The 15483-nt window shown below is 37.1% G+C and overlaps 1 protein-coding gene across 2 annotated transcripts in view; it reads right to left on the bottom strand.

Moving 5' to 3' along the window:
• CADM2 (cell adhesion molecule 2) overlaps window positions 1–15483 on the bottom strand; it is a 1116362-nt gene that overhangs the window by 165812 nt on the left and 935067 nt on the right. For both annotated transcript variants that reach the window (XM_030939707.1, XM_030939705.1), the window contains 2 exons: window positions 14616–14768; window positions 11686–11823 (listed from right to left, as the gene is read on the bottom strand). In XM_030939707.1, the coding sequence (XP_030795567.1) occupies window positions 11686–11823; window positions 14616–14768 (291 nt within the window). The remainder of the gene's footprint in view (window positions 1–11685; window positions 11824–14615; window positions 14769–15483) is intronic.

Here is a 15483-nt window from a genome sequence, read left to right as displayed (position 1 = left end):
TAATTAAACACAAGTTTAAAAATAAACAATTTATTTGGTCAATTTCTTGACACTATGTAAAATCCAGTAAAAAAAAAAAAAAAAAAAAAAAAGTTTTCATGTGTCTCATGATATACATACCGAAACTTTCTTTTCCATTCCAACAATGTATAAGAATTCGCAACAACACTAAATTCCTGTAACTAAGCATATGATCTTGCGTAGATGAAAATTTCTCATACACAAAACTAAAGCATGATTCATAAAACTAAAATATAATGGTAATACGGCTGAGTGTGGTGGCTCACACCTGTAATCTCAGCACTCTGGGAAGCCAAGGTGGGTAGATCACCTGAGGTCAGGAGTTAAAGACCAGCCTGGTCAAAATGGCAAAACCCTGTCTCTACTAATATTACAGAAAGTAGACAGGCATGTTGGCACACACCTGTAATCCTAGCTACTCGGGAGGCAGAGGTTGCAGTGAGCCAAGACTGTGCCACTGCACTCCAACCTGGGCGACAGAGTGAGCCTCCGTCTCAAAACAAACAAACAAACTATATATATATATATATATATATGCACACACACATATGTGTATATATACATACAGATATATATAATACAATAAATGAATTGGATTTTGTGAAGTAGTACAAACATTTCGGAAAGTTGGCAAGGTCTTTAAAAAATTAAATATATGGCTACCATTTAATTCAGCCAGTCGGCTTCTAGGCATTTGCCTAAGAAAAATGAAAACATATGGGCACACAAAATTTTACCCACAAATGTTCACAGTAGCTTTATTATAACATCTGCAAACTACAAACGACCCGAATGTCCATTACTAGGTAAACGAGTAAATAACTGTGGTGTATATATCCATGCAATAGAATACTACTCAGCAAGAAAACAGAAAAGAAACTGTATGTGCGACATGAATGAGTCTCAAAATATTTATGTTGAGACCAAAAAAAGAAAGATATATACAGACTCTATAATTCTATTTATGCAAACTGGCAGAAAATGTAAACTGATCTATTGTATCGTAAAGCAGAACAATGGTTTCCTGGGAATGAGGTAGAGGGTGGGCAGAGAAGGTACAGGGAAGATGTTAGAAAGGATATAAATAGACTTTTGGGGATAATAAATACATTTTTTATCTTGTTTGTGGTGATGATTTCACTACTATAGACATTTGTCAAAACTTAATAAATTACAAAATTCAAATATCTATAGATTGATTTTTGTCAATTATATCTTAATAAACTTATTTTTAAAATAAATATGAAAAAGTAAAGACTCTCCACGATTTCTGGTGAATATTCTTTCTCCTCTACCACTCATATACACATGGAACAATCATTAAATATCCTTCTACAGAGTGACTTACGTATCTCCTAGCATTGCCTGGAAAGTCTTGAGGCAGTGCATTTAACACCATTGAGAAAACTTCAAGTTATGTGCACACACACACAGATATACATATCCACAGGTAAATGTGATTCATTTTTTTTTTTTCTCACGTTATATAGTGCCCAGCATGTTCTGGAGGAAATGGCAAGGCCACTTTCAAAGCAGTAAGTGTAAATAAAGGAACATAAAAATAATAGGTCTTTAAATGTTGAGGTTGAGGCTGGGCACAGTGGTTACATGTGGTTACACACATGATTACATCATGCCTGTAATCCCAGCACTTTGTGATGTTAAAAAAATAAATGGCATATACTATAAGTTTAAATAACGATATTTTAAATTCATTCTTATTATACATGATGCAGGGACTTTAAACTCAGGGGCCACAAATCTCTTCCTCTTCTTTTATACTTAATTTCAAAGAGTTTGTGATCTCTGGTTTACATGTTAATATTTTACTCATTCAAATTAAGGTTTTATACAACTGATGTTAAATGAGTCCTTCGGACAAAACCAGTTTTGCAACACCAAATAAAGTAAATAAATATATAATCTACCATTTATCAAGTAGTTTCCACAAAGCTTAATCCAAAAAAAAAAAACAAAAAAGCAAGCAAGAAATAAAGAAATAAAAAATAGAGTTATGTGGCCAGAGAATATTACTAAGATGTAGGTTAAAGCAATTATTGTTGTAATTCTCAAACATTAAAATGCTCAAGTATATCCCGATTCCATAGTACAGAATGCCCCTCCAAGAAAGAACTCATAAGCTACACAGAATGTTGAAAGTCATTTTCTAAGCTTAGTACTTTAGGATGTCCCTTCCTTTCTTTCCTAAATACCTATTAATGCTTTGCTTATTAGGCTCTAATCCCATGGGTTCTGAAACTTTATTGATAATAAGGACCACTATAGATACATGAGAAATAGTAGAATTTTTAGGCCTGACAACCAGGAATTCTGACTTAGTAAGTCTACTTTAAAACCAGGAATCTGCATTTTGTAAAGTACCACCTGAGGTGATTCTAATCTAAGCGGTCTAAAGGCCACTTTTTGAGAAACACAGCATTTAGAAATTCACTCTTCTCCAGCTGCCGATGTATTATTTACTAAGCAGCTTACAGTAAAATTATGCTGTATTTTGCTAACTTGAAAATTAGAAGCTGCACCATCTTTGATTGACATTAAAATGTATGGCAAGGACTTACTCACACAAGGAAACATAGCTAATGTCAATTCGAGCTTGATGGCCAAACATTTTGAAACACATGGTATATAATAAGTAAATCATGCTTATAGAATAATGGCAATGCCATTAGATACTGGCAAACTTCAGTGACCCACTACGGAGTCCAGCTTTCGTGGATATCCAGGTATACACAGCATGATTCTCAGGGCAGGGAGCACATGTGGAGAGAAGTTCTGTTTGAAGCACACTGTACACATAATGAGAAATGGCTATTTTTAAAGGCTAAAATTTACAGAATGCCAGACCTTTATATAGTCAAAATCTCTTTCCTCATTATAAATCACTTAACTTCAGAAAGCTACTGTAAGCATAACCTTTTAAATTCTGCATAATTATAATTACTTCAACCTCAAACTTTTTTCTCTTTGTGGCAAGGTCTTACTGTGTCACCCAGGTTAGAATGCAGTGATGCTATCATGGCTCTCTGCAACCTCAAATTTCCAGATTCAAATGATCTTCCAACCTCAGCCTCCCAAGCAGCTGAGACTAATGTGCCACCACACCCAACTAATTTTTAAATTTTTTGTAGAGAGAAGATCTCATTATTTTGTCCAGGTTGGTGTCCAAGCCTTGGGTTCAATTGATCCTCCTGCCTCAGCATCACAAAGTGCTGGGATTACAGGCATGAGCCACTGTGCCCAGCCTCAACCTCGACATTTTAAAGAATGAACTGTATTAGTCCATTCTCACACTGCTAATAAAGACACCCCCAAGGCTGAGTAATTTATAAAGAAAAAGAGATTTAATGGACTCAGTTTCATATGGCTGGGGAGGCCTCACAGAAAGCAAAGGAGGAGCAAAGGCTGGGGAGGCCTCATGGCAGAAAGCAAACGGGGAGCAAAGGCATGTCTTCCATGGCAGCAGGCAAGAGAGCATGTTCAGGGGAATTGCCCCTTGTATAACCATCAGATCTCATGAGACTTATTCACTATTACAAGAGCAGCATGGAAAAACTTCCCCTATGATTCATTTACCTCCCACTGGGTCCCTCCCATAACACGTGGGAATTATGGGAGCTACAATTCAAGATGAGATTTGGATGGAGACACAGATTGTCCCCACATTTCAAAACCAATCATGCCTTCCCAACAGTCCCCCAAAGTCTTAATTCATTTCAGTATTAACTCAAAAGTCCACAGTCTAAAATCTCAAGACAAGGCTAGTCCCTTCTGCCTATAAGCCTATAAAATCAAATGCAAGTTAGTTACTTCTTAGATACAATGAGGATATAGTTATTGGGTAAATATTCTTGTTCCAAATGGGAGAAATTGGCCAAAATGAAGGATCTACAGGCCCTGTGCAATTTCACAATCCAGCGGGGCAGCCAAATCTTACAGCTCTGAAATGATCTCCTTTGACTCTATGTCTCACATCCGGGTCACACTGATGCAAGAGGTGGGCTCCTACGTCCAGGTCACACTGATGTGAGAAGTGGGCTTCCATGGCCTGGGGCAGCTGCATTCCCATGGCTATGTAGGGTACAGCCCCCCCTGCCAGCTGCATTCACAGCTGGCATTGAGTGTTTGCAGCTCTTCCAGGTACAGGCTTCAAGCTGTCAGTGGATCTAACATTCTTGGGTCTGGAGGACAGTGGCCCTCTTCTCACAGCTCCACTAGGCAGTGCCTCAGTTGGGACTCTCTGTAGGGGTTATGACCCCAATTTTCCTTCCACATTGCCCTAGCAGAGGTTCTCCATTAGGGCCCTTCCTCTGCAGCAAACTTCTGCTTTAACATCCAGGCATTTCCATGCATCCTCTGAAATTTAGGCAGAGGTTCCAGAACCTCAATTCTTGACTTTTGTGCACCCACAAGCTCAACACCATGGTTAAGCCACTAAGACTTGGGTCTTACACCCTCTGAAGCTGCAGCCTGAGGTGTATGTAGGCCCCTTTTAGCCATAGCTGGAGCTGAAGCAGCTGGGATGCAAGGCACCATGTCCAGAGGCTGCACACAGCAGAAGTCCCTGGACCTGGCCCAGGAAACCATTTTTCCCTTCTAGGCCTCTGGGCCTGTGAAGGGAGGGGCTGCCCTGAAGGTGTCTTACATGCCCTGGAGACATTTTCCTCATTGTTTTGGAGATTAACATTTGGCTCCTCATTACTTATGCAAATTTTTGCAGCCCACTTGAATTTCTCCCCAGAAAATGGGGTTTTCTTTTCTACTGCATCATCAGCCTGCAAATTTTCCCAACTTTTATGCTCTGCTTTCTCTTGAATGTTTTACCACTCAGAAATTTCTTCTGCCATATACTCTAAATTCTCTCTCTCAAGTTCAATGTTCCACAGATCTCTACGGCAGGGGCAAAATACCACCAGTGTCTTTTCATGGCAAGGGTGACCTTTACTCCAGTTCCTAACAAGTTTCTCATCTCCCTCTGGGACCACCTGAGGCTGAACTTTGTTGTCCATATCACTATCAGCATTTTGATCAAAGCCATTCAATAAGTCTCTAGGAAGTTCCAAAGTTTGCCACATCTTCCTGCTTTCTGAGCCCTCCAAGTCTCTAGGCAAGTCCAAACTTTCCCACATTTTCCTATCTTCTTCTGATACCTCCGAGCTGTCCCTATCTCTCTGCCCATTGCCCAGTTTCAGAGTCGCCTCCACACTTTTGGGTAACTTTACAGCAGCATCTCATTAGTGTAGTAGTCTGTCTCATGCTGCTAATAAAGACATCCCTGAGATGAGTAATTTATAAAGAAAAAGAGGGTTAATGAACTCACAATTCTACAGGGCTGGGGAGGCCTCACTATCGTGGTGGAAGGCAAAGGAAGAGCAAAGGCATGTCTTACATGGTGGCAGGCAACAGAGCACGTGCAGGGGAGGGAACTGCCTTTATAAAACCATCAGATCTCATGAGACTTATTCACTATCACAGGAACAGCATGGGAAAAACCCACCCCCATGATTCAAATGCCTCCCACCAGGTCCTTCCCACAACACATGGGGATTATAGGAGCTAGAATTCAAGATGAGATTTGGGTGGGGACATAGCTAATCCATATCATGAACATATTATAATTTGTATGTGTATTAATTTCTCCTACTGCCTCTCATTTTCTTAATGAGCGAACATTCATTATCCAAGTAATTTAGGCACCTGAATTTTATAATCTTAATGCTTGCTTTTACTCCATCTGTCCAGATCATTCATCAAGTTCACTTGAAAATTATCTTCCCTTTCAGAACCATTTATTTGTAAAAAACTCCATTGTCATCCATTAGTTTAGGTACTTACCAGCTCAGGCTTGCAATGCCTCTTAACTAATAAGCTAGTCTTCAGAATTCCCCCCAAACTGCTAGATGTGTGACCATGAAAAAATATTCTGTCTTTCTAGATCTCAGTTTCCTGTTATTGCTGTGTAACAAATTACTGTAAGTTTAATGGCTTAAAGCAATATATATTTATTATCTCATGGTTTCTGTGAGTGAGGGGTCAAGGTACGGTTTAACCTTGGCCTTTGCTCAGCGTTACTTGGCTAAATAAAGATATTAGCTGGGGCTTTAATTTCAATCTGAGTTGGGGTCCTCTTCAAGCTCTCTGATTGTTACTAAATTCATTACCTTGAGACTACATGTCTGATGTCCCTATGTTCTCACTAACTGTCACCTGGGACTGCTTTCAGCACCTAGAGGTCACCCACAGTTCTTTGCCACATGGCACCCATAAACAATTCACAACATAGCTGTTTGTTTTCTTCTAGGCCAGGAAAATAATCTGACTTTAAGAAATAAGAAGGGGTACATTTTTAAAAATGTACATTTTAAAACTGTACCCCTTCTTAAAGAACTTGCCTCATTGTATGAGGCCCATCCTTGATAATCTCCCTTTGATGAACTCAAAAGGGACCCACAGTGATGTCTGCAAAACTCATTTTGTAATATAAGGTAACATATTAGAGACAATCCTATCGCATCATATTCACAATTATCTCCTACACACTAGGGGAAGGGTTTATACAAGGGTGTGGATAATTAAGGGTTATCATAGAATGCTGCCTAATGCATTAATATAAAAGCTACTTAGGTAGGAAAGATCTCAAAGTTTTGTAATAGTAAATCCTCAAACTGCACAGAACTAAACTTATACATGGAATGACAAGTTTAATGTAAATATAAGTTCTCAGGGAGCTGACAGACTTAGGAAGGCAATGCACATCTTTTCTCACACTAAATAGCAGCTATTCGCTTTCTTGCTATGCAGAAGATTAAAGGCTGCAGTGAAACTACCTGTGGTTTTGGATGCAGCTCTGCCCAGAGGCACCAAAGGGATTTCTGAGTAAAACTCACATAGAGGGGATAAAAAACAGAGTTGGATGAAATTATGATTGTTTCATTTTACTTTTTAAAGCTTATAAAAAAAGCTTCACTATCGCCTATAGAATAAATTTCAAAACCTTAATCTGGAATAAACGCTCTTTCATGACATAACTGAACCATGCCTCTTTGTTTACTTCTCATGCCTATACCACACATAAAGTTTCCTAGTTATTTCAATCACATGCTGTTATTCTGCATAGATATATGAAATTCATTTCTTCAAAGTGTCCTACCACCTACTTTTGTCCCAAACACATATGATGAATTCCACTCCTTTGTAAAAGCAAACAGGAATCTCAGGATCCCAAAATCACTGTGCCAAAGGGAAAGTTAAGCTTGGGATCTCAGAAATGAAAATAAATAAATAAATAAAAGCTTTTCTTTTTCTTTTTCACGAAATGATAGCTACAATTTCACAAACCTATGTCATAGCCTCATAATAACAGAAGGCCATGTATCTCCCCAAATGGTCTCTCTCCAAAACTGCTGACAAGGAAATTCCTTCTGGGTCCGATCATCTATCAGAATACATGCCATCCCTATAAACTAGCCCTAAAACAGAGTTCTGTAAAATCTAACCATGACAATGCAAATTACCAGCTTTACTTCACAGGTATGAGACAGAGAAAGACTAGAAACAATCCCTCTGCCTACCCGAGAACAGTGCATAATTGACTCCTTCCTCCACTTCATCTATTCACATAGTTATCTTGTGTAAAATGTAGATTGACTGAGAGACAAGTGCATAATTTACTTTTCCTGTACTCTCTTTCTCATGTAAAATGTAGATGAACTGAGAGATAATCAAACTCTCACAAGAATGTAACCACTTGCCTCCCTGTCTACCCTTCCCCCAAACCCCTTTTTCCGCCTCTTATTCCCCTCCTGCTTGCTCTTTCCCCTTTAAATACTGAAGTCTTTAAACCTCTTTTAGAAAAGGGATAGACCACAGATGCTTCTGTGATTTGTGTTATTTTCTTGGGCGCGTCCTCAACCTTGGCAAAATAAACCTCTAAATTGACTGAGACTTGCCTCAGTCACTGTTTGGTTTATAGACTGTTTAAGACACATTTACTCAATAAATAGATATTTACTGAGTGCCTGCTTCCATAAATGAACTGTTGAGCCTTAACCTCTCCCACAAAGTAGGGCTGATATCTGCTACTTCTGCAGAAAACTGTAGCCAGTTTATATATCTGTGTCTGTTATGTCTTATGTTTTTATATCTCTTTCTCAATTGTGAAAGCCTGGGAGGAATATTTTTGTTTTATTTGTTTATATTTCTAGGACTAATTTAGGAATTGGTACAACTCATCATGATTTCCTGAAAATAAGAATTACAATGATAATGATAATAATAGCTAAAATGTATTCAGTGATTCCTTAGACTCTGAAAACACTTCATTCGTATTGTTTTATATGGAATTATTGCAAAAGCACTTTGAAGCAACCATTATTATCCTTATTTAGCAAAGGAGAAAAATAAAGCTCAGAGACAGAGGCAGGACTTCTATATAGTTTACTGATACTCCTCATTTTATATTCTGCATACTAATGTGATTCTGAAACAGGAGGTCAACATCACTCACACATTTAACACAATGGTAAACACACACATTTTCAGGTTTCCCCGTGGGCCTGCTCCACCAGAAAATCTTGGATCAAGGCCTGATAATCTGAGATTCAGCAAACCCTGTACTTGATAATGTCCTGTGCTTAATGGCTATAGCTTCAGAACCACTGTTCTATAATCAAGTATGGACAAATTCCACAAACTAGACCTTTCAAGTGACTTTTACCCAGAAACTTGGGTATAAAATTAATATGTCAGGTAGTGATAGAGAAAAGATGAAGATTCGTATAAATGTGTCTATTTTTAGGAAAATATTCTCCATAACATGTTTGATAACCCCAAAGACATCTTAAACAGCTGCAGGTCAAGGTTCTCGGTTTCTTCATTTGCATCTTCACCAATGCACCATAGAATACTGTGAAATTGAGAGGCATTTTAACAATTTTGTAGTGAATTGAATTTAATTGAATTTGATTAGCCTGTCTTTTCCGTTTGCCTATTTTACGCTAGGGAGTGTCTGTTTAAAACATGTCAAGTGATATTATACTAAAAACAGTTAGATGGTAATAGGAAGTCAAATTTTTATCTCTGAAAAGAGAAAATAGTGCCGGATAAGGTGGATTACTCCTTTAAATGAGGAGGGTTTGCTAAAAGACGGAAGAGTGACATTTTCTTAGCATATCCAGAAACAGCAACTATAGTGAATATTCACTGTGTGCAGTAGTTTTTACCTAACTGTATTTACATATACACTTACAAAAATAAATATATGCCACTCAGAAAGTTCACCATCTGGTTAGAGAGACAAACGATTTAAACCTGCTAAAGAATTACAAGATTAGATAGATAGATACATAGATAGATAGATAGATGCAAGTGTAGAGATAAATGCTCTGTAAATGGCAGTGCATTGAAGAGCATAGAAAAAATGGTATCTTCACAAGTTTTCAATACAGCATAGAACCATGTTCTGATTCTGTACCTATTTCTGTCTTCATTGTTGTTCTGATCTTGGTTCAGATGATTTTAAAATATGTTGTTTACAAGATTAAACTTTTCATATTTCTTCATATGAGCAAAAATCTTTCCCCTCCTGCCCAGTGTATGATTAAATCTGTTTGGCATTTAAAACAGAGGCCAATTTTGTCAAAAATTCACTTCCTTTATAAATGTCTGAGTATATCATGGGTTTGTCATGCAGCTACAATATGAAAAACAATCAAGCAATATTAGTGAGGTACTTAATAGTGAAAGTGTATGACCTCCTTGAGGATACAAGAGAGGCAAATCCTTGGAACATAAACAAAATACTAACAAAGTGAGAACTAAGTAAACAACAAATTAATTAACTACTTGTGTCAGAATTTAGGAAGAAAAAACATATAGGTAATAAAATAATTCATTGAAGGATTGTATATCAGAAGTGCATTTTAGTGCAAGCCAAGACCTTCACACAAAAGGAAATATGTGATGTGTAAGCATTCACTGCCTGGAGAATTCTTACAGGCTACAGAAAGCAGATTTTAAACTTATTCGAAAGTTTAGGGCTTTCCATTAGAAATGCTTAAGCAGAAAAGTGCCTGGATCAGATTCTTGTCGTAGTAAGATAACTCTGGAAGCAGTGTGGAACATCCATTAAAGAGAGATCTAACCAAGTCCAGAAATGCCTAGACTAACGTATCTTAGAGGCAAAATTAGAATGGATGTTACTGAGCCTTGACAGAATTCAAGAATCAGGTTACATAGTAACCTGACATTTAATTTAGCATAATAAGACGTCTAACTTGTGTCTTGGGACTGACATTTCTCAAAATGTAATCCAATAATGTATATTTATTAGAAATACTAAGGCAAAGATAGTGATCAGGGTAAAATTATGGATAAGGACTTTTTCTTGGGAAAAAATATGCAGAGAAAGAGTAATTAAAATAGGAAACTGATAAAAACAATTGTGTGGATTATAATCATAATTTCTCAGTAATATAGGCAATCTTATCTGCTAAGCCTGCATGCCCATTACGAAGAATTAATTAGTGTGGTATAAGTTATCACAATTATAGGTTAAAATAATCAGAACGTCTGAGCATGGTGGCTCACACCTGCAATCCTAGCACTTTAGGAGGCTGAGGCAGGAGGGTCACTTTAGCCCAGGAGTTCGAGACCAGCCTGGGCAACATAGCATGATCTCTACAAAAAAGAAAACAAGTTAACCAAGCATGGTCATGCAAGCCTGTAGTCCCAACTACTCGGGAGGCTGAGGCGGGAAAATCCCTGGACTCTAGGAGTGTGAGGTACAGTGAGTTATGATCATTCCACTGCATTCCAGCTTGGGTGACAGAGCAAGACCCTATCTCTTAAAAATAAATAGATAAGTAACATTTTTAAATAAGAAGAATGGTTTGCATAAACCTGTCTCATAGAAGATAATGTTGAAAATAATACATATTGCAATGGCATAGGAATTATGTTTTAATAATCATCAGAAATAATTCTTATACTTAAATATTAAGCCATCTCCCTTATAAACTTATTCCCCTCCTAAAGAATGTATGTTTCATCGTGTGTGTGTGTGTGTGTGCGTGTGTGTGTGAGACAGATAGAGAGGGAGTTTAAATTTAGGTGTATAAAGAATTTAAAGTATGCACTTTTACTTAGACAAGTACACATTTTTGCCTTTCGTGAGAATTAACAGGAATCAATTTTATTGATATTTAGCCAGTTTTATTCTCAGAACTCTATAATTCCCGAAACCAAGTTGAAGAAATAATTTATACAGTTTCTCTGTCTTTAACCTAAATATTATATGTGAGTTCTGAAATAATAATATCTAATATATGCTAATTCCTTATTATTGTGAAATATGAATCTATGTGTTTCTTCATATATTAACTGAATTATTCCCTCAACTTTTCCATAAGGCGTATATTATTTTTAAACCTATTTTACAGAAGAGGAAAATGAGGCACACAGGGATTATACTTACATATTAATATACCTTGTAAAATTACCTTACTTAAGAATGAGTAAATCTGGTTCAAATGATGCATAATCTGTAAGAGATACTACGGTTTGAAAAATAATGTAAAATGACTTTTTCCCAACATGTTACACTGGTTTCAGCACATTAATTTTGATTTTCATTTTTCTATTCTTTACCTTTAATCTCTTTGTCATTTTTGAACCATCTGATATCAGCTGCAGGTTTACTACCAGATGTTTTGCAAGTCAGCTGCATCAAGTCACCCTCCATAACTGGTGATGAGAATCCACTAATCTGAGGCTTTTCAGGAACACCTGAAATTTAAGCAAATGATGAAGTGAGCATCAATCTTCAGGGCTGATTTGTTATTATGTCTATTACTTTCACACATGAAACTGAACTGGATGGTTAATTGACAAGAAGTTCTCAATCAAGTTAACAAACTACTATGTAATAAACTGCTTCCTGTGTGTGTGTATACATACATAGTTGTATATGTCTATATGCATACACACAAATGTATATACATGCGCATACACATAAATGCATATACATATCCATACATATGTGTATGTGTACAGATATATACATATATAGTATCAAGAAAATCAAGAAAGTATGTAAGATGCATATAGCTCAAAGTAGTTTTTTAAATTAAATTGTAACTTTTCTTTTTTTTTTTTTTTTTTTGAGACAGAGTCTCATGCTGTTGTCCAGGTTGGAGTGGACTGGCTTGATCTCAGCTCACTGCGACCTTCGCCTCCTGAGTTCAAGTAATTCTCCTGCCTCAGCCTCCCAAGTAGCTGAGATTACAGGTGTGTGCTACCATGCCCGAATAAATTTTTTTCTTTTTTTTTAGACAGAGTCTTGTTCTGAACCCAGGCTGGAGTGCAGTGGTGCAATCTCTGTTCACTGCAGCCTCTACCTACCAGGTTCAAGCAATTCTCCTGCCTCAACCTCCCGAGTAGCTGGGATTACAGGTGGGTGCCACCACACCTGGCTAATTTTTGTACGTTTAGTAGAGATGGGGTTTCACCATGTTGACCAGGTTGATCTCGAACTCCTCACCTCGTGATCCGCCCACCTCGGCCTCCCAAAGAGCTTTGATTACAGGCGTCAGCCACCATGCCTGGCTTAATTTTTGTATTTTTTAATAGAGACGGGATTTCATCATGTTGGCCAGGCTGGTCTCAAACTCCTGACCTCAAGTGATACACCAGCCTTGGCCTCCCAAAGTGCTGGGATTACAGGTCTGAGCCACTGTGCCTGGCCTCAATTGTAAAATTTTACCTGTGAAAATACCTGTGTGTAAATCTTAAAAACAATCATTCAATATACTTTACAATTTACTAGTGTAGAGATTTTAAAAGGTAGACTGCAATGAAGAAAAAAACCCACAAACATATTTCTCTATCCCTTACCAAATTACAATTTAACTTTAGCTTCTTTCTTTCCTGATTTCATAGTTCTTAAAGCTTAAAAAGAATATTATCCTCTGTGTACTTTGTGGCCAGGCACGGTGGCTCACACCTGTAATCCCAACACTTTGGGAGACCGAGGTCAAGAGATCAAGACCATCCTGGCCAACATGGTGAAACTCCATCTCTACTAAAAACACCAAAAAAAAAAAAAAAAGAAAAAAATTAGCCGGTGTGGTGGTGGGCGCCTGTAATCCCAACTACACAGAAGGCTGAGGCAGGAGAATCACTTGAACGCAGGAGGCGGAGGTTGCAGTGAGCTGAGATGACGCCAATGCACTCCAGTCAGGCTACAGAGTTAGACCCTGTCTCAAAAAAAAAAAAAAAAAAAGAAAAGAAAAAGAATATTGAAAAGCACCAATATGAGAAGAACAAATTAAACAACGGTAACACAGTAACCACAAAGATGCATGAAAAAATAACATAACTACTCTTAACATTTTTTATCTTCACCTACATATTACCTGCTTTCTTTTTTAAAAATCTACGCCACATCACCATTTAATAAACTGAATTCATCAGTCATCTATTCTTTGAGTTTCAAATTGGCTCTCTACAGAACAATACATTAACCTTATGCAGTTGTTATCCTGAAATACTCCATTTCAGTGGGTATATTTTGTCTTTAATGGCAAACTTGTGAAGATTTTTATAAAATAGTCCCAGTGTGACTTGCAAAGAAATATGTTTTATATCCTATGCACAAAACCAATTCACTAGCTGGATTAACTTTAATATTCCCACCCAAAAGAACAGCATGTGTTAGTCCTTTTAAATGCAACATTGTGCCTTTTTCTATCTAAAGAGGAGGGCAAGCTTAGGGGGAAAAAAATCAATCTTTAAATTCCTCTAACTTGTTCAGTACACAGGTGTGTTTCAATGAACTGCAGCAATTTCAGCTGATTGGGGCACTGACGTCTGTGGAATCACAGAGAGCTCGGAGCTGCAACATTATTTCCTCAGAATCTCTATGAATGTATTGCTTTTTTTGTGTCACTTTCACCTTTGGGAAAATGGCCCAATATTTAGAGAATAAAAACACAAAGAAACTACAAGGTGCAAGCTCAGGCGACATTAGGTACTTCATTTAGGAATCTAGAAAATATAATTTTAAAAGGAGAGAAGGCACATGGAAATATCAGGGTCATTTAAATGCACTAAATACACAAGCAGGTCATATCTGAGAGCCACAAGTTCGCGAGAAAGGCCTGTATCGGGTGACTCACATGATCAAATAAAGGAGCATAGTACAGAATACAAGGTGAACTCATTATGCTCAGTATTGTGTCATTTTGTAAAAGGATCAGAATATATACAACATACAGATTATGTGATAAAAAAAATTAGCTGAAATCAAGAGAACCGGTGTCCATTGCTGGCTAAGAAACAAAATAACCGTGTGTCTTCTAGCAGTCATATACATCTTTGAATCTCTCTTTGTCCCTTTATAAAATTCAGAAAGGGACTGAATGATTTTAAAATGCCTTTGTTAACATATAGCAGAGAAAGGATTAAACCATATCTATTCATACAATCTTTGAAATATATTTTTGTATTGAATTATGTTGCTGTAGCAATATATATCACTCTGGTTGTGTGATTACATGGTGTTAGTCCCTTGCACTTACCCAGAACGGTGAGATAGGCCTTGGAAGTTTTGACAGGCATCGTAAATAAAGAACAAGTGTACTGTCCTTCATCAGAGAGAGACACATCACTGACACTAATACTCAATTCATGCCAGGAAGCGCGAACCAGCTCGATCCTATTGTCCCTTAAAGCTGGAAAGAGAAAATATTGAAAACGTAAATAAAAACATCAGAAAAAGTCAGTATTTTTAGACTATATATTTTCAACACAATACAATAAATGTTTTCTTTGGCCATACATTGAAATCTTACTTCTTGGAACAGTTTAAAAGAAAGTTTAAATATATTGAAATATTTTATCAGATATTTAAAAATCAAAGTAGAATTAGGTGCTCCTTAATGTTTTCAGAAATCACTTTATAATTAAATGATTACATCTAATACAATACTTTAGATAAGGTAGATACTGATGTTGATAAACATAGCTTTCCTCTACAAATCTTTCACAGAATACCAGTGCCAAGAAAAGCTATAAACAAAGTGGATTCACTTCTATGGACAGATAAATTTGGTAAACTGTGACTGCGGCAGGCCTTCCAAGGCAGCAACAAAAATATTGGCATATTAAAAGCTCTCTGCAGTAGAGGCACTTGAACTATTTAAACTTGAGCTGATACTGAGCAGAAAGGCACCTGTAAACTATCTCACTTTTAAATTTGCTCTGATTGGTTGGTGCCTCTGCTGTACTGTATGTTAATATAGTCTTTCATCTGAATCACCTTTTCTATCACAAGACACTCATTTTCACAGAAGATATTTTAGCATCTTGCTGAATTATGCTTCACTTGACTCATTTTGGGGGAGAAAAAAAGCATTAAAAAGTTTATCATTATGTGCTCCACTAAGT

Source organism: Rhinopithecus roxellana, chromosome 1 (assembly GCF_007565055.1).
Source record: "Rhinopithecus roxellana isolate Shanxi Qingling chromosome 1, ASM756505v1, whole genome shotgun sequence".
Lineage (NCBI taxonomy): Eukaryota > Metazoa > Chordata > Mammalia > Primates > Cercopithecidae > Rhinopithecus > Rhinopithecus roxellana.
This window is presented reverse-complemented; position numbering and strand designations above follow the sequence as displayed.